Source organism: Rhinolophus sinicus, linkage group LG01 (genome assembly GCF_036562045.2).
Source record: "Rhinolophus sinicus isolate RSC01 linkage group LG01, ASM3656204v1, whole genome shotgun sequence".
Classification (NCBI taxonomy): Eukaryota; Metazoa; Chordata; class Mammalia; order Chiroptera; family Rhinolophidae; genus Rhinolophus; species Rhinolophus sinicus.
In genome coordinates this window covers 175,399,610-175,419,084 of record NC_133751.1, presented here as the reverse complement: position 1 = coordinate 175,419,084, position 19,475 = coordinate 175,399,610, and the positions used below count along the sequence as shown (strand labels likewise).

At 39.7% G+C, this 19,475-nt stretch overlaps 2 protein-coding genes and 1 pseudogene across 9 annotated transcripts in view; 1 reads left to right on the top strand and 2 right to left on the bottom strand.

The window, feature by feature from the left end:
• DNAH7 (dynein axonemal heavy chain 7) overlaps nucleotides 1-14,341 on the top strand; it is a 216,972-nt gene extending 202,631 nt beyond the window's left edge. For both annotated transcript variants that reach the window (XM_019741305.2, XM_019741304.2), the window contains 5 exons: nucleotides 335-565; nucleotides 3,215-3,367; nucleotides 5,239-5,416; nucleotides 12,321-12,424; nucleotides 13,929-14,341. In XM_019741305.2, coding sequence (XP_019596864.2) covers nucleotides 335-565; nucleotides 3,215-3,367; nucleotides 5,239-5,416; nucleotides 12,321-12,424; nucleotides 13,929-14,135 — 873 coding nt within the window. In that variant the 3' untranslated portion in view covers nucleotides 14,136-14,341. The remainder of the gene's footprint in view (nucleotides 1-334; nucleotides 566-3,214; nucleotides 3,368-5,238; nucleotides 5,417-12,320; nucleotides 12,425-13,928) is intronic.
• On the bottom strand, nucleotides 8,004-9,702 carry LOC109452396 (nucleolar protein 16; annotated as a pseudogene).
• An 8-nt stretch (nucleotides 14,342-14,349) lies between the features above and the next one.
• The window catches only part of SLC39A10 (solute carrier family 39 member 10), a 112,841-nt gene continuing 107,715 nt past the window's right edge, over nucleotides 14,350-19,475 (bottom strand). For all 7 annotated transcript variants that reach the window (XM_074339542.1, XM_074339534.1, XM_074339530.1 and 4 more), the window contains one exon: nucleotides 14,350-17,121. In XM_074339542.1, coding sequence (XP_074195643.1) covers nucleotides 16,963-17,121 — 159 coding nt within the window. In that variant the 3' untranslated portion in view covers nucleotides 14,350-16,962. The remainder of the gene's footprint in view (nucleotides 17,122-19,475) is intronic.

Below are 19,475 nucleotides of genomic sequence, written 5' to 3'. Positions count from 1 at the left end.
GGTCCCCCACCAACGTAAATGCTTTTCCTCCCTCCATCTGTGACATCTCGTCCCGTCCGCCCAGGTGGCTCAGTGTGCAGCATACTTGCTTCCTCCAGACCCTCTTTTGCTTCTGAACACTGTATATGCCCTTCTTCCTCCTCACTAGCGATTGTTTTCTTCTGAAACCCCATCCCTATGCCTGTTATCATCACTTCAATAAATCCTGTGTGGAGAGAAGAATCAGAGATAAAAGAGCAGAGTAGTACTCCTAAATTTATCTTCGAAGTTTTCGTATCCAGCAATTCTTAGACCTTTCTGAAGATTTCTGATTTATAGTTTGGATTCTTTACAGTCTCGTTCAGCAGATGCTGGTGCAAAATCATCAGAAGAAGTAGTAAATGAGGTCGCTGGTGACATCTTGGGTAAACTTCCAAACAACTTTGACATTGAGTCCGCAATGAGGAGATACCCCACAACGTACACTCAGAGCATGAATACTGTGCTTGTCCAAGAGATGGGACGGTTCAATAAGTTGTTGCAGACCATCAGAGAATCATGCATTAACATACAAAAAGCAATCAAGGTAAGGGGAAATACACCAAAGGAAAAGAATTGAAGTAAACATATCATTCATGTACTCAGTATGTTTATGGGGCACAGATTCTGTGCAAGCACTGTTCTTAGTTATGAGGATAGAAAAAAACAATTCCTGCCCTTAAAGAGCATATCTATTTCTGGAGGTGGCAGGTAATGAACACGTGAATAAGTATACAGTATGTTAGACAGCAATCATTTGCCAGATAGGATACATCTAAAAAGACACAGAGTGTTAAAGAGTAAAAGAGACAAAGCCTCTGCTCTCATAAAGCTTATGTTTGAGTAAGAGAGATAATCAATTAAAAAATATCTATATCTATAGCGTTAAGTGAGTAGTAAATGGTACATTCTTAGGAAAAAAATAAAACAGGATATGGGATAGAGAATGATGAGTGGGAAACTCTTTCAGTCATTCTGGGTAAGGCTCCTCTGAGGTACTTAAGCTTGAGCAGAGGCTGATGGGATGTTTGGACAGAGGGTAGAGCAAATGCAAAGCTGTGAGGGGAAGTGGCTTGGCATGGTCCAGGAACATAGCAGGGAAGGCTGGTGTGGCCAGTGTGGAGTGAGTTTGAGGGAGATGGTAACCGGACTGGAAACCATAGCTTCTTGAGGGCCTCGTCGGCTTTGGTTAGGATTTTGAATTTTATTCTAAGGTATAAAAGTAAAGGGAAGCCTTCAGAGGATTTTAAGCAATGGAGTGAAATGATCTATGTTACATTTTTAAAAGTTCACTCAGACCACTGCAGAAAGTATTGTAGGGGAGCAAGAGGGTAGGCAAAGACCAATTCTGTGATCAAACATGCTCAGCTGAGTTGGTTTCTTAGAGTAGCATTGGAGGTAGAGAACGATGGTTGGATGGGAGTCGTTATTGAAAGAGGAGTCTACTAGACAGGGTGTGGTATGATCTGGTTGGGCTGTTTGGCTAAGAAGCATTCAGTATCATGTGTTTCTCCTTGTATCCTTCCTGGAAGATAAAGGCCTGACTTCCAGCATTCTGGGAGCTAACGGAAAAGAGGCTTCAGGGATCTCAGCATCCAACACACACACATTCACTTAATTCCCAATTTCAGTATGGCAATTCGGACCCCATCTGAGCCTGGCATCCCCCACTCCAGAGATTTCTTTTTCTTTCTTTTTTTTTTTTTTTTTCCAGGTCTCATTCAAGTTAGGTAATATGCAGTTTTGAGAGAAGACCTAGGCGTCTGCATTCTAAACCAGGTTTCAACAATCTTTCATTTAGTACCAGCCTCTTCTCCTCCCTGTCACCTAGGGCCCTCGGTTACAAGTTTTTGGGAAGTATTCTGCAAAGTCTACCTAGCTCGTTGTCGGCTTCGCCCTCTGCCAGTTTAGGATCAAGTTTCTCTTGACTACTAAGTCAACTGCCAATGGTCCATATGCTTTCTAGCTCCCAAAATTGTATTGTCATTGTACCTGTCTTCTTTCTGAACTTGTGGGCGTAAGCCTTTAAAACATAAATTCCTTTACTGCTGTTTTAGTGGGTTTAGAGAAGGTGGCAAATGCAATATGGGTGTGTAATCCATGAAATATCCTGTAAAATCTTCTCCATACGATAATTGGAATAATACTGTCAATTATAGAAAAAAACAGAAATGATTTCAGCAACTGGCCCCATTGCAAGATCAAATAGACAGGGATTTTCAAGGGCCTCAAAGTTTGGACATCTGTCCATCAGTGATTCAAAATAGGATGAGATCGATTAGACTTCACAGTTGGAATCCAGGATTTTTAACGTTTCAGAGCATTCTATATCATTTTCCTAAATTTGTATTCATCGCATTCCTTTACTTGTTCAGTTAATAGACAAGTAAACTAAGTCATCATTAGACTGTGATTTAATAGCTAGTGAGTCGCCAGGTATTGATTAGGACGATTTTCCAGGATAGGAAAAATGGGTAAAGGGGATCAAAAGGTACAAACTTGTAATTATAAATGCAAGTGAACAATGTGGGTTTGAACTGTACAGGTCCACTTAAATGCAGATTTTTTAAAATAACGAGTTCGAGAGTCAACTGTGTTTTCCATTGTGGTTGGGAATCCATGGATGTGGATGGTCGACTTAAGTTATATGTGGATTTTTTACTGCAAGGGTGGTCAGCACTCCTAACCCCCACATTGTTCAATGGTCAACTCTAAATGAGTCCTGGGGATGTAACGTACAGCATAGTGACTGTATTAACAACACTGTATTGCACATTTGACAGTTGCTCAGAAAGTAGATCTTAAACATCCTCATCCCAAGAAAAAAAAAAATTTGTATTGTGATAGATGTTGACTAGACTTATTGTGGTGATCATTTCACAATATATACAAATATTGAGTCATTATGTGGTACACTTGAAACTAATATAATGTCATATGTCAATTATACCTCAGTTAAAAATTTTCCCATAAAATTTGATTAGATTGAATTTTAAAATATTTTTCTAAGGAATAGTTCAAAGACTCCATGACTCACTTGTGAGCAATGGAAAATATCTTTCTCTGTTTTTGCTTTTTATGACTCAAACTTAACTAGTCACAGTTGTAAACAAGGGATAATTATGAAGAAGGGATTTAAGAGGGGCTTATCCAAAATGTGTACTACCATGTTAACCAAAGGTTCAATGTGTTTCAGGGACTTGTAGTGATGTCTACAGATCTTGAAGAAGTGGTTAGCAGCATTTTGAATGTCAAAATTCCAGGAATGTGGATGAGTAAATCCTATCCAAGCCTTAAACCACTTGGGAGCTATGTGAATGACTTCCTTGCAAGACTAAGCTTCTTGAGGGTGAGTTCATGTAAATGCACATACATTAAGTTTCTTCTGATCTCATTTTCTTCACCAGGATACCTAATGTGATGAGTCTTACTCTCTAGTTTTTCTCTGCATCCCAGGCACAAATAACCACTACTCAATATTGCACACAATTTATGTAAGTGTTACACTGAACTGTCAAAATACTAGTATTGGAAGTAGGATCTTGGAAAGCTTCTTTAGGAGCCACTGTTCATGTTTAGTGAAGTTAGACATTCAAGTCAATGACATTTGAGGAGAGAAAACAACTGGCTATGTTGATTTTTCATTAAATATTTAGAGTTCAAATAGATCTCTAGAGCAGAGCATCTTAGAAAGCGAGCCAAGTTACAAGCGAGGAGCTTTATTTCTTCTTTGTCCAGCCCTCTGCCAGGTCGTTATATCACTAGATTGCTGGTTCAGCCCAAGACAGTAATAACCTCAACTGTTAATTGTCCTCAAAGTGTTGGGTGGGTGGGCAGAAGTCTCCCTCCCAATTATCTGTCAATACTGGTGCTTAACTATGTTCTTATTAACAATTATATTCATTAGAAGTATTAATTAATGCCCTAGATAATGTATATAATAAATCAAAAACTGTCTGTGAAAAAATTTCTGCAGGAATAAAATGACCAAACTCTCCTTCCATAATACAGGCCTGTCTCCGTACTAGAGTTGATATTAAAGAATTACGGGCCTGCCCGCCAGCCCAGTGGCTCAGGCGGTTAGAGCTCCATGCGCCTAACTCCGAAGGCTGCCGGTTGGATTCCCACATGGGCCAGTGGGCTCTCAACCACAAGGTTGCCAGTTCAATTCCTCGAGTCCCGCAAGGGATGGTGGGCAGCACCCCCTGCAACTAAGCTTGAACACGGCACCTTGAGCTGAGCTGCCACTGAGCTCCTGGATGGCTCAGTTGGGTGGAGCGCATCCTCTCAACCACAAGGTTGCCGGTTCGACTCCCACAAGAGATGGTGGGCTGCGCCCCCTGCAACTAGCAACAGCAACTGGACCTGGAGCTGAGCTCTGTGCCATCCACAACTAAGATTGAAAGGACAACAACTTGTCTTGGAAAAAAGTCCTGGAAGTACACACTGTTCCCCAATAAAGTCCTGTACCCCTTCCCCAATAAAAAACAAAATCTTAAAAAAAAAAATTAAGATCGTTCTTGAAAAATGAAGACGGCTCTACCTTAGACTCTAATAGGGAACTGTTCTTCCAATTTATTTCTTCAGACTGACTTCTGTAATTTACTATCTAATTAAGTCAGTATTCAACTAGCCTATTAGATTGATATAAACAGAATATCCAGGTATCGTGATATTTATAAAGATCTTAAGCTGTCACTACTCTGTTTCTTCTGGGAGTTCCTTGCACAATATTGTGCTGCCATAGATTGGATTTCATTGTATTTTGGTGAAGTCGGAGGGAAAACTTCCAAAAGAATGTTGTACTAGGCACTAATAACTAGAGAGAGAAAAAAGTGAAAGAACATTACCTACCATCTGACTGGATCTCTTGTTCTATTCAACTATATAACATGATACATTATGCAACAATGTATATTAGAAATTCAGTATTGCATGGAGCTTTTCCGAAAGAATCATCAGGTATGTATAAAACAGGCATTTACATCATGCACATTGTGATACCCAAGCTGGTGCTATGGATATGAAATCGAAGTCAGAACAAAAATATTTATTTTTAAAACCTTCAGAGTATGGCTTTATAGTCCTCAAAGTGTTAGCTCAGTTATTTGTTTACCAAAAAGATAACAGAGGGAGTGTTTGGGGGCAGATTTTATTCAGTGGTGTTACCATCGAGTTGAAAGGCTCTGTTGACAGGACTCTTGTGCTTTGACACCATAGCAATGGTACGAGGTCGGCCCCCCTCCAGTCTTCTGGCTCTCTGGCTTCTTCTTCACACAAGCCTTCCTGACTGGCGCCCAGCAGAACTATGCCAGGAAATACACCATCCCCATTGATCTTCTGGGGTTTGACTATGAAGTCATGGAAGACAAAGAATATAAGACTGCTCCGGAAGATGGTAAGTGCAGTGACAGAATGAGTTGGCTTATGTCTAGGCACTGAACAAAAACATAACATTCTTGCTTACTTTGCTCAGCTGTTAAAAAATTTAATCATTATGTATGTAACTTACCTTCAAATGGTTTATGGAGAGAGATAGTGAGGAAGAGAAAAAGAAAGAGGGGAGGAAGGGCTTGGGGTGGGGGGCGAAGAAAGAAAGAGAAAGAAAGGGAAAATATGATAAAGCAAATGGGGATATAATTAATTTGAATAAAGAGTATATGTCGCGTGTACTGTTTTATTCTTGCAAAATTGTATAAGTTTGAAATTACTTCCAATAAAAAATTAGGAAAAAACTAAAAATCAAATTAACAATACATGGAATAATCAACCATAATCTTATGGTTATCTTGGAAAATCAAGGTGGTACAACATTGAAAAGAAGATTTTCCTGGTCCCTCAAAGAGGATACCTTTCCAGATCCCTAAATTATGTATTTTTTCCTGTTATATACATCATTGCAAAACTTGATAAAGCTAAACTAATAATCTAACAGAAACATTTGTTTTGGGATTGTAAGATTGTGAGGAAATTTATCGTTATTTTCTTAATTGATTGTCTTTTCAATACTCAGAGGATACGTTAATGATTTTATTTCAAATTTAGTGGACATGGCCACTATTTTAAACAAGTATTATTTTTAAAATGCTACAGGTTCCTAATTTTACCAAAGTGGTGCTATCTTTAAAGACATGACATTAATCTCTAAATGACCATTGACAAGTCTTGCTTTAACTGATGTGTCAAAGACAATTCTACTTTCTTATTCATTGCTGGATGATGAATTCACAATCTCACTCTACTAGACACTGGGCATATCAACAGCAAACAACTTACACAGGATCTTGACGCTCAACTAACTTATACTCTGACAGGAGATGCTAACAAGTAGATAATGTAATCATAACAGTGTAGAATAATCACATCACTGTGCCAAGTGGTTTTACTTTACATTGATAGTTACAAATCTCAAGCAGGGGGAGGGTTATAACACTGTGAAGTAATCCTACTACTATTTCCTGGAACAGTTGCTTTCCCACTCTTGAAATAACCACTTACGACTTCCTTGTCCGTCCTTCTGCCCCTACATTTCACTTCATCCTTCACTGAAAAAATAAGAAGAGATCAGACTAGAGCTTTTAGCAACACCAAATCTATGAATCTGTTCACGTCGGCACCCTCTGGTAGTCCAGATCCAATGGGTAGTCCAGATCCCATTTTTTCCCTCCTTTCCAGGGTTTTTGCTCCTTCAATTGTGCCCTCTTTTTCTAAAATCGACAGCATCACTCTCACTACTGGATAATTCCTAACAGCATGCAACATGCTCTAGAATCCTCATCTTAAAACAAATCAACAAAGAATTCCAATTGTTTTAACACTCACATCCCCTTGGCTACTGTCCCATTTCTCTGCTCCCCTTTATAGCAAAATTCTCAAAAGAATTGTGTTTACATGCCATCTTCAGGTTCTCACTTCCTGTTTCCTGTTCTGCCTTTCTTCCTCTCCAATGGACTGATGCTATTCTTTGCAGAGTTACTAATGACTTCCATGTTGACAAATCCCATGAATTTTCTTCTGTCTTCATCTTAATCTCTTAGCAGTTTTTACCAGTTAACAACTTTCTCTTTCTAGAGACATCCTTCTCCCTTTCTTTCCAAGATCTCACCCTATCCTGATTTTATCACGAGACACATTCAGTCTTCTTTGTTAGCTTATCCTCCTCTAATATTGGGATTCCTAAGGACTCAGTCCTTGGACTGTTTCTCTTTTTCTAATTGCGTCCTCTCCTCCAAGTGACATCATACTGTTATGTCTTTAAATATTATCCTCCTGGTTGATATCTTCCAAATTTAAATGTCCAGTGTAAATCTTTCTTCTAAGAGAGATCAAGAGACCTCTATATCCAACTGCCCGCCTGACATCTCCACTTTAGTGTCTCCTGGATATGTAACATTTATAATGATTTTCAATAAATGATACCACCATCCAGCCATAAACCCAAGAATTCTTCTTCATTCTACTGTTCCATCATACACTCACATCAAATGCAGTTGCTCATCCACTGTTGCCACCATTTTTATCTAGACTCTTCTCTAGCATTTTATCTTATCTCCCTGCTAGTGTCATTATACTCTTATAACCCTTCATTTATAATGAAGCTACAGAATTTGTTTTAAATGTAAACAGATCATGTCACCACTAAGCCCCCATTGAAAATTTAGGAAACTAAATAAGTTAATAATGACATTTTCCCTTTGTAGTTAGAATAAAATCTAGACCCCTTATCATGACCGAGAGTCCAAGCATGTCTAGTCACTGCCTACCTGGAAGCTCATTATGTGCCACTGCACTCCGGCCACACTGACCTGATAGTTCTTAGAACACTTCAAGTTCTGGTCTCCTTGGGACCTTTGTACATGCTACCCGTAAGCCCAGACACAGCATGGTGGGCATTTCCCAGCCTGCAGGTCTCCGCTTAACTTATAGCTCATCAGAAAGTACCTCCTTGAACAGTTTATCTATTCGAGTCGCCACCCTACTTCCTTATCCTTTCTTATAACTCTGGTTATTCACTTCCAAAGCATTAGTCACACTCTAATTAATTTGGTTCTTTCTTTATTGCCTGTCTCCCTCGCTACAGTACAAACACCCAGAAGATGGTGACCTTGTTTGTCTTCATCCTGTTTTTCTGAGTGCCTGCCAGAGTGTCTGGCACATAACAGGCCCTCAAAAGCTGCTATAAGACTTCCAAAATTCATGCTGCTTGAATCCACTATAAATTCATGGACTCTACTGTATATTGCAGCTGTATATTAAGCTACTGTATATTGCAACCTTCTTTAATACTTAAACAGTTTTATTGCAGAAACATTTAAGAACAATATATGCAAAGGCACAGAGATCATTGGGACAAATTATATATATATTTTAGACGTAAAATACCCTTGTTTTATTATGTACAGACTGTATTCAAACAAACCACCCACTCTGAAAACAGCAGGTTCTGGCTTTTCCCAGAGCCCCCACAAGAAGATAAATTGGAACCTCTGGGAGGCAGTTCCTTCCTCAGAAAGGAGAGTGAGAGAGAGAAAAACCTTTTGATTCCATGGGGTTTGGCCAGCCTCGGCTGTGGCCACACACCCTCCTTGCCTTATGCCCTGATTCCAGCTTCTCAGGTCCAGGACGCCTCAGCCTGGCAGGTGTAAACCAGTCACTCAACCTCCATCTTAGTCTTCTGCAAAGATTCAACGAAGGCTTGCCACTCCGCTGGGGAAAAACGTGTATAGACATTGGTCTTAGTCCGAATCTGTTTCGGGGTATCTTGATAGCAGTTCTTCTCATCTCGGGCCGTAGCCTTTTGGTCCTCCCCGTGGTTCTCCGCCATGTAGCTACGTAGTCTGTGAGGTCCCGAGACAGCGTATTTCCTCTTTTCTGTGAGGCTGGCTTCTACCGCCAAGTCATTTAGCACCTAGGGTTTCCGTACGAGCTCCTGTGGCCCTTTCTCTAGGTCCACCTCCATGTCCTTCTCTCTGACGGAGGGCCACCGCCTCTTGGGGTCCACAGCCATCCCCATCTCGGCCTGGTCCCGCCGCACCACTTTGGTGTGGGGGCGCTGCATCCGCGGCGCTGCCTTCCAGCTAGCGTTCCCGCTAAGACGCTTTCAGTTAACCCTGGGACCGGACTTCTGCCTCCTGGTCTTCCCCGTGGCCTTGAGCAGCGAGCGTGCTGACCCCAGCACCGGTGACTCACTCCACGCCTCTGAAGTCCAGCACCGCGTGTCGCAGACTCCATCTGCTGGGTGCGGGCACGCTTTGACAGGCTTTTTCGGAAATACAGTTCGCCCTGTAGTCCTACTTTGCTAATCACGTTGACTCCCAAAATGCAGTCGGGCCTAATGATATTTTAAACCGAATCATTTTCCCCCAGCCTTCGATGCCTAACCCTTCATTAATCTAGCCATTTGTTCAGAATACAGTAGTACCTCAGTTTTTGAACGTCTGGTTGACAAACATTTCGGTTTACTGAATGCTGTAAACCCGGAAATAAGTGCTTCGGCCTTGGAACATGCCTCAGAAGTAGAACATGTCATGCAGCTTCCGCTGAGTGCAAGATGCTGAGGCCCAGCTGTCCGCTGTTTTCCAACATTTCAGAACTCGAACTGTTTTCCGGACTGGATTATGTTTGAAAACTGAGGTACCACTGTACCTTTATTCCAACGCACTCAGAATGGGCATATTGCTTCATGCCTGATTGTTTATTGTTTCTTTAAATATATAGGCCTTAAAAAAATATCTTCTCTGTTCAGCTCACTATATTACATGTTGTAAAAGACTCCAATAAAAAGAGGTTTGTGTTCCCGCACCCTCATAAAAGTCAAAATATAGATAAATAGATTAGCAACATACCAGAAGCATAAATAATTTTGTTCAAACTAAGGATTTAGAAAAGATGGGGAGGAAGGAGTGTTTAAGTTGGACAGAAGCAAATTAAAGCAAGGGCAAGGAGTTTACTATTACTGGGTTCCAGAAACTGACTGGCCCTTTACATTTAATCTTCACAGTAACCCTAAGGCACAAATACTATTATCCCCATTATACAGAAGTGGAAACTAAGGCTCAGAGAAATTAAATAACGTGACCAAGTTTTCACAGCTAGCAATAGGCAGGTTTGACAGTCAAACCCCAGGCCTTCTGGTTCTCATGCTTAGCTAGCAGCTTTCTCTATGGCCTTCAGTAACTTTGTAGAAGTTTGAAAACATCATCACATTTCTTTTTTTTCTTCCTTCCTTTCTTCTGCCCCCCACGGCCTGCCCCGGCCCCACTCCGGTTCATATTTCTCAGCCTAGTTGTGTAGGACACAGCTCCCTGGCCCATGCTTGTATTATGAGCCTTGAGCTCCCTTTGGCTGATGCAGTCGGTTGTCAGTCATTGGTTGGCTGCACACAGCAACCCGCTACTCACACCGGCCGCCAGCCGCTCATGGTAGCCCACCGCAGCCCACCACAGCCCACCGCAGCCCACTGCAGCCCACCGCAGCCCACGCCAACCTCCGGCTGCTCAGCTCTAGGGAGAGCTGTTGTTCACAATCTTAGCTGTAGAGGGCACAGCTCACTGGCCCATGTGGGATTCGAACTGGAGACCTCGGCATTAGGAGCATGGCACTTTAACCACTTGAGCCACCAGGCAGCCGGCCCAATCATCACATTTCTAAGGAAAGCTTTCTTGAAGAAGCTATGGTTGATTCTTAAGTACTTAATTCAGATGCAAGAATTATTTTCTAAATGTTCCTCATATCATTATTATAAAGGCAGAAGATGTCTTTTGGATTAAAGTCTGAGTAGTACTAAAAATGTCCCTGAGAGTTATATGTTTTTGAACTCAGCTAAAAGAATTTATAAAAGCACTGACTGAAGTTTATAAGCTAGCTAATATCTAAGATCAAACTATTGAATTCCCAATCATTATACACTGAATTTAGAGTACAGAGTAGTTGGTATTTCTTTTTTACAATAATTTATTTAACCCACAACTGCTCTTATTAAAGACTCAAATTTTTCCCCCTCCCCCACTCCAGTTCAAGCCGTTGTTTCTCAGTCTAGTTGTGTAGGACACAGCTCCCTGGCCCATGCTGGTATTATGAGCCTTGCGCTTCCCCCCCTCCCCTGGCAGTTGGTCGCTGGTTGTTGGTTGGCTGCTCACAGCAGCTCTCGACGGCTGCCGGCCACTCACACTGGGCCAGCCACTCACGTTGGCCACCGGCCACCCAGGGCGGCACACGGTAGCCCCCACGGCAGTACACAGCAGCACACGGCAGCTCACAGCAGCTCAGCTCCAGGGAGAGCTATTGTTTGCAATCTTAGCTGTAGAGGGCGCAGCTCACTGGCCCAAGTGGGAATCAAACCTGTGGCCTTGTTAGAGGAGCACAGCGGTCCAACCGCCTGAGCCACTGGGCCGGCCCGTTTCATTGTTTTACAAATGTTTCCCAGCTGTTCTCCAGAAGCAGGTCTCATGTTAAATAAATTGCTGAAGGTCACACAGCAAATTAGGAACTAAAACCTAGGTTTAAATTGCACATTGCTGTGCCTCAAGGCTCATAATACCAGCATGGGCCAGCAGGAAGCTGTGTCCCACACAACTAGAGAAACAATGGCTTGAACCGGAGTGGCGGGGGAGGGGGGAAAGCAGAAGAAAGGGGAAAAAAAGAAAACTAGAACTACAAAAAAAAGTTATAATCAGTGTTTTCATGTGCAGGTACTATATTCAAATTCATGAGGCTTTATTTACACAAATGGATATCCAGAGAGTTACCGGGTTTCATTGATTTCCTAATTTGTATTCTTCAGCGGTTAGTGTATGACATTACATTCAAGAAGCAGTTCATCCATGTGTCCTTGGAGTGAGAATAAATTCTAAAAGGGGAGGAAAGACTTAACTCTCACAACGTTAGAGATCTGCCGCAGAGTATTCTGTTCACGTGCTGCCTAGAAGCCACTGGATCCCTGCAATTACATTAAGAACTTTCCTTGCAGATTTCATGGGCTCTGACATTATAATCATTGGCCAATTAAAAATATAAATGATGGTGTTCACACAAACATAACTTCCCATAGACTAAAATTCTTTCCTCTTTTGTCTTCCATGTTTAATTTTACTATGCATTGACTAGGCAAAGTACAGATATTCTTGAAATATGGGTGGATGTGGAGAATAAGCACTCAGAACACTGCTTTTGTTTTAGAACAAGCCTCAGGCTGCTGACCTAATACAACCTGCATAGTATTCATCCATAGGAATTGCAGATTAAGAACTAAATCAACACGTGTATTGAAAGTGTTGTATTAACCTGGCTTCTTTTATATTTAGGTGTTTTCATTCATGGGTTATTTCTGGATGGAGCTTCCTGGAATAGAAAGACAAAGAAACTTGCAGAATCACATCCCAAAATTCTTTATGATACGGTGCCTGTGGTTAGTATTTTCTAAGGCTGTGTACTTCGGTGGAGAATGGGGGGTATTTTATACACAAACACACAACATACACACACACACACACACACACTCATATAGTCAAGTCTTGCTATTCAGGGTAATTATGTTATAAAGTTGCTGCCAACATTGAATTAGTGAATATTGAACCGTTGCTCCTAGAAGAAATACAAGGTTAAGGGTCTGTGATCTTCTGGTCAAATTTTCGTTAACTGATCAATATATAAATTTGTTTTATTTGTTTTTGTGTAAAGATACTTTATTTAATACATATTGTTGATTCAATAACCTTGAACTTATGGACAGCAGCACAGTAGCTCATGCCTGAATGAGGCTTTTATAGTATTTTTCCCCATAAGGAACATACTAGCTTCTTGCACCAGGAACATCATCCGACAGCACCTGAACACTACACTTGGGGACCACTTTAAACAGTGAAATCACCGCCAACAACTACCAGAAAACAAAAATGTTTAAAACTTGTCATTAAATTAAACCATCAAAAGGATACTTGTTTAGTTGTGAGAAATGAAACAAAAAGAAAATCCACTCTTGGTTGAAATAAAGTACATCCAACTTAAGTGTTATGTGGTATTTAACTACATCTGAAAAACTGCTTTACGAAACAAATCCTCTATAATAATGCAACCCCACAATCATGTGGGAGAAATAGAGTAGCATCCCTATTAGCTCCTTCGTACAATTTGCGTTTTGATCTGAGAAACCTGAGCGGCCTCTGAACAGTGAGGCTATGAAGCCGTATCACCTCAAGGACTGCTATTATTACGACAGAAAAAGGAATTCTATTAATTTCTAAAACATTACTTCATCTTTATGCTCATAGTTTGTTCTTTACTCTTATATTCAGAGATCAACTTGCCCCCAAATCCCATTTTTGAGATTAGTGAGGTTCAACAGTGCTTAACATTCTAGGAACTTGGCTAATGACTTTCTAAAAATAATGTGGGCATATTGTATAGGTGTAAAGGAATGCAACTGTTTTAAACTGCACACTAAACATAATAGCCCCTTTAAAATAGTCACCTAAAATGGGGAGGTGATCTAGTTCTACAATCATTGATAAAAATCCTTTCAGAATTTTTTGGGATTGGCCTTTAAGGCAACATGATTTTATCAATGGTGGCACTCCTGTCCTTTGAAAGTATACCTCACTTTTGTTATTTTAAGCAACAAAAGTTATACCCAGATAAGTATGATGGAGAGGTGATGACTAGATGGGGAAGATGCTTTTTGACAGAGTAGGTGAAAATGACTACTTTTTTCTCGTTTAGTTTCTGAACTGGTTCTGAAGATAGTTCTCAGAGCTCTAAGGAAATGTTTTGAACAACGGCAGTACCGCTCACAAAATCTATCTGGGTCACAGAAATTTGCAGACATATTTCTGTGACATATTTGCAACAATACTGTTATCTATATTCACATGTAACAGCCTTGTCTTAATGAAGTTTTATGCACTTTCTTCCAGATGTGGTTAAAGCCCTGTAAGAGGGTAGACATACCAGAACGACCAAGTTATGTTGCTCCATTGTATAAGACAAGTGAGCGAAAAGGAACATTATCCACCACTGGCCATTCTACAAATTTTGTGATTGCCATGACTCTTCCCTCTGACCAACCCAAGGAGCACTGGATTGGACGAGGTGTAGCATTGTTATGTCAACTTAATTCATAATTAGATGTCAATTCCCTGTTCCCACTTCTTGTTAGATGGTTGAGTATCAAACACATTTTACTTTTTAAACAATTCATTTGATTTAAATCAATTTGACTAGTTATACTTAATTATAAATGTATTAATGTGCAAGCGCAGCCTCTGTTTAAAATGATTCATGCTACAGTCTAAAGAAATGTCCTGAAATAAAGATTGAAGAAAACACACTGGTGTATTTGCTTGTTTGAATAACTTTATTTTGGGAGAGTTCCATAATCATTAGGAACATACATAAAATGACACACCACTGTTGACAATGAAAAAAACAGTATTGGATCATTTCCATCTTCATAAATTTTAAAAAAATGATTCAGTTACAAAAAGAAAGTTGAGATATTTTAGCAAGTATCACCTTGCAGGATCATAATCACATTTAAGCCACTGACTTATTGTTAATGGAAAGAATGCACACTGCATCTAGTTACTATAGTATTTCTAAGCATAATCACAGCTGATTGAATGCAATGTGATATACACCAAAATTCATATGGATGTCACACAGTGACAGCATTGTACAAGTAATATGAATGACTTCCAACAAACACATGTTAAATTAGATTGGTCAAGCTAAGTGGAATGTTGGAGCCAAACAGAAATGTAGTGGAATTCAGATTGTCTGTAAGACTTGAAATTATAGAATGATGTGAAAACTAAATACTGGTGGAACCCTAACAAAATACTAGCAGCAACTGTTACAGCCCTCTTAAAAGGTTAAAAAGTCTAGCAAATAAAGATACCATTTTTGAGAAAATATAAAACTTTATATGCTTCAGCATAACCTATTTGCTTTAAATCGGGCATTTAAGTCTGGGAGTATATATTCCAGCTGTTGCTTTTCACAAAAGTTGTTAAATTAAGCAGATTTAATAATTCTGGAATGCAGAATCCTCCTTGGGTATAAAAACCCCAAAATGAACTATAACTGTATCTTGGTCCAGAAAGCAAGACACTTAAATCACGTGAAGTTGGCAGTACTAACTCAAACATCAGCACCTTCCAAGGCTGCTTGACGGGCCAAGCAATGAGATGAGGACTTTCCTAAGTCAGTGCCCAATGCTGACAAGAATCTGTGTATAAAACTCCTACTTGTTACGGGAGACCATGGAGAAAGCCAGAAGTAAATGTTCAAATTCAGGCATAAATTAAGGAAATATATCTAAGCTCCTTTAGAGCATAAAGAAGAAACACTGGCAATACTCTATTTATACCTGGATGCATATGCTGCTCTCAAAGTTCTGGTTTTTTGTTTTAAAGTTACAGAGTATGAGGAAAGGAACTGGGGAAAGGAGGACTAAATGAAAATATTTTAAAGGAACAGAAGCAGTTTGGCTCTTAAATATTTGAACAATAGATTTTTAAAGCAGCTACACTGGTAGCCAAGCAGATTTTAAAAAGCTACCTGCACATAGTTCAACTACAGTTTACCCGGCATAAATGAAGACCAGGTGGCACAAGGTGTAAACAGAAAGCTGCATGCGTATGACGAGTACTACAGAGCATTAGGTCAAATTCAGAATAAACATGGCTTGCATTTCTCACAAATCAATCACAATTATGGTAGGAGAACAGGGCACCTAAAAAAGAGACTACTCCCTATCAGGCACCAACAGCACATCTTGGCACAAAATGATCAAGTGATTTCAGTTGAGTTATTTAAATGTATCTTCCAAGTCACTTGGTACTATGATAGCCACAGTATAAATGGAGTTATCTCATACCTGTTTGGGTTTTTCTTTGACACTCCATGTACAGGTTATGGACACGAGAAATTTGGGTTTACTGCCAGCCACAGCATAGTTCCAATGCCAAACTGGTAAACTGATGCATACATTTAGAACTTATACTTCCCACCCAAATAACTAGTTAGTACTGTACTGTTAAAGTAGGAAAATTGAATATTTAGACCATGTTTGGGTTCTTCATTTCTGATATTTTCTAGCAGGTTACAATTTTAACAACAAAAGAACCCAAACATTTTACCACATGCTCCAACCCCCTACCCCCACCAAAAACCCCAAAACAAAACAAAAGTTTTAAAAAAACCCAAACACCAAGTATAATATTAATACAAAGAACCATTATGAATCTTTCATTAAACTGAAGCTCACACAAACATACAGTCACAAATTTCAGTAGTTTAGGCTGCAAGTTTAAACACTATGCAAATATATACAAAAATAGTAACTCTAGATTCAAGAATAAGAGCTTTTCCCAATGCTAAATTCATACTCTAATGCAGCCTGAGCTTTCCTATAGGTCCTATGATCTACTTTATGCAATTTCAAAGTCGTGGAGTTGATCCCTATTACCATATGTATATACGAGTATGTAGCTGAATTAAAAGACACTACAATTCACTTTTAGCACAAAGAAAAGTCTGCCCAAAGACCATTTAAAATATTCTTAAAGTTTAAGTGATTTTTTTTTTGGTTCAATTTCTATTTCTGCATAGCCACAGAAGTTTCTACTAATAAAGAGACTATTTTAGTGTTTTATATGATTATGTTTTAAAAAGTCTTAATCAAAGTTATATGAATGTTGGTTCACAGAGTCCCATTTTCTCCTTCAGCACAAGCTTTGTATTTTTTAAAAGACAGGGATAAATATTTGAACCCTTTACGCAGGGAACACAGTACTGAGCACCAGTCTGGGGTTAAGCTCAAATCTATGGAACTTGTAAGTAGTTCAAGCCACTGACTTTTCTTTGAGCAATGTGCGTACAGTACAAGAAACAGATGCAAAGCTGCATGGTAACATTCTTGTAATCAACAGTGATTACTGGGAATGGTCAGAACTGGAGGTCAAACACAATTTTGTCTTCATAAAGGGCAATCACCAGCATGATAACAAATCCAAACAGCAATCCCAAATTCTGAAGAATGAACTGCCCCACTGGACAAAAGCCATGTTCTTCATTGTCACCATCACCATGCAACATTTCTGGAAGCTGAAAAAAAAAAAAGAAAAAAAAAAAGATATTTAAAAGCAATCTTATGTAATATTCTGCTCAAATATATTTTTTACGTTTTCCTACTTAAGAACACCAATGACTAAAGCATAACTACAAATAAAACAATTATTTTATTGAACACAAGGCTAACCTTAACACATATTTTAGTCAAACACTGAGGAAGAAATTTTCTGCTCTGGCTATGTACTAAAACTAAATCCGTTCCCTCCTCATCCCCCAACAAACACACAAAATATATGCATGTCATTTTTTAAAGTTACTGTCCCCTGACCTTATCAATTCTGACATTTATTTTATGCTAAAGTATAAGACAACTTATTATTGCCAATAAAACTTTCAGAAAAGAAGAGCACAATTCCCACATTTACTGATCTTAAGCTCACTGAGAAAGTTAAGATTCCTTTGGGGATATCTAATGCAAAACTGCATCATCTCTACACTTTTCCATTTAAAACTGTCATGTCTAACTGCACATGACAGCAAGCATAGACATTTGCAGACAACTCCAAACTGCATTTCTATGCCCATAAGCAAATATTATCCTTCCGATGAGAGACACAGAAATAGTGTACCAAAGCTCTCCAGCTTTCAAGGCAGGCACATTGCCTATACAGTATATTCTATTCTCTTAATAGTGGTATAATTTTAAATAGCTGAAAGCTTCCAATACCTCTAAAGGCATACTGCACTGAAAAGTTTATAGTTCAATTTCTAAAGCACATGTACATACTATTACATTTAAGAATAATCCATAGTTCAAAGTATAAAACTTAAATCTTTAAGTAACAAGGTTCATTAATGAAACACATGCATTATTAAAGCATAAATTCTTTCTACCCAAACCTAATCCAAACAGTGAAAGAATTGCTACTTCCAATTTTCACTTTCACTTTTCTGTTTGTCATTTCTTTTTCAAGTTTGCAATGAACATCTATAGAAAGATGACATTGATATGCTACTCTCTTAAACACTAAGCTTTACTCCAAACAATATCTTGGATTTTGGGGATTTAGGGAGGAGAAATGTACAGAATGCCTGCCTGAGATGAAAAATCATTATTTATTATTAAATAATGAGTACAATTAATCTAATTACCATGTTCTGACAGTGCTACAGCATATTTAACAGTCTCTTGAGGGTCCTACTTAAGGACTACTTCATGCTGGTCATCTATTCTGTTTAGAAGTCTATGCCAGCAGCATATAATAGCTAATGGAGTCTACTATACTTATCTAGCAGCGTTAAGTAGTTGACAGAAACCACTACAAATGAGAACTGAATAATTATGACAGAGACTATGTGACAGAGGCTACGTAAGTCACAGTGCCTAAATATTTACTATCTGATCATTTACAGAAAGCTTATCAACCCCTGGGTTAAAACTAAAACTGACAACTTCCTACCTATGGTTCTAGTAAGAAGACTATTTCGTTATATCTTTTTTCCTTAATTCCCCCAAGTTTTTATTGTAACAAAGCTTTTAATTCTGACTATTCCTTACTAGGGTGTTTCATAGAAATATCCCCTCTAGATATGTGTACATACCAGCTAGAACAGAGACTATGCCTTCCCCACATTCGGTGCCACCACCCATACTGTTTGTCATAACCACAGCTAAGAGCCAGCCCATACGCATGGGCCACACTTGTGTCCTTACTGGTCGATAAATAAGTCACCCAAAGCCACCTAAAAGCAGATACCTGCACCTGGACAGCCTAAAGTTACCGTAAAGTAAAACTTCTGGTACTGTAGCTACCTTATTAAAAGATTGTAAATCAATAAAAACTTCCTGTCTAAAGCCAAAATAGTCTTTTTAACACAAAAATGTGAGCATGGGGGCCGACCCGGTGGCTCAGGCAGTTAGAGCACGATGCTCCTAACTCCAAGGGCTGCCGGTTCGATTCCCACACGGGCCAGTGGGTTCTCAACCAGAAGGTTGCCAGTTCAATTCCTCGAGTCTTGCAAGGGATGGTGGGCAGCGCCTCCTGCAACTAAAATTGAACGCGGCACCTTGAGCTGAGCTGCCTCCCGGATGGCTCAGTTGGTTGGAGCACGGGCTCTCAACCACAAGGTTGCCGGTTCAATTCCTTGACTCCCGCAAGGGATGGTGGGCAGCGCCCCCTGCAGCTAAGATTGAACATGGCACCTTGAGCTGAGCTGCCACTGAGCTCCCAAATGGCTCAGTTGGTTGGAGTGCATCCTCTCAACCACAAGGTTGCCCGTTGGACTACCACAAGGGATGGTGGGCTGCGCCCCCTGCAACTAACAACGGCAACTGGACCTGGAGCTGAGCTGCACCCTCCACAACTAAGATTGAAAGGACAACAACT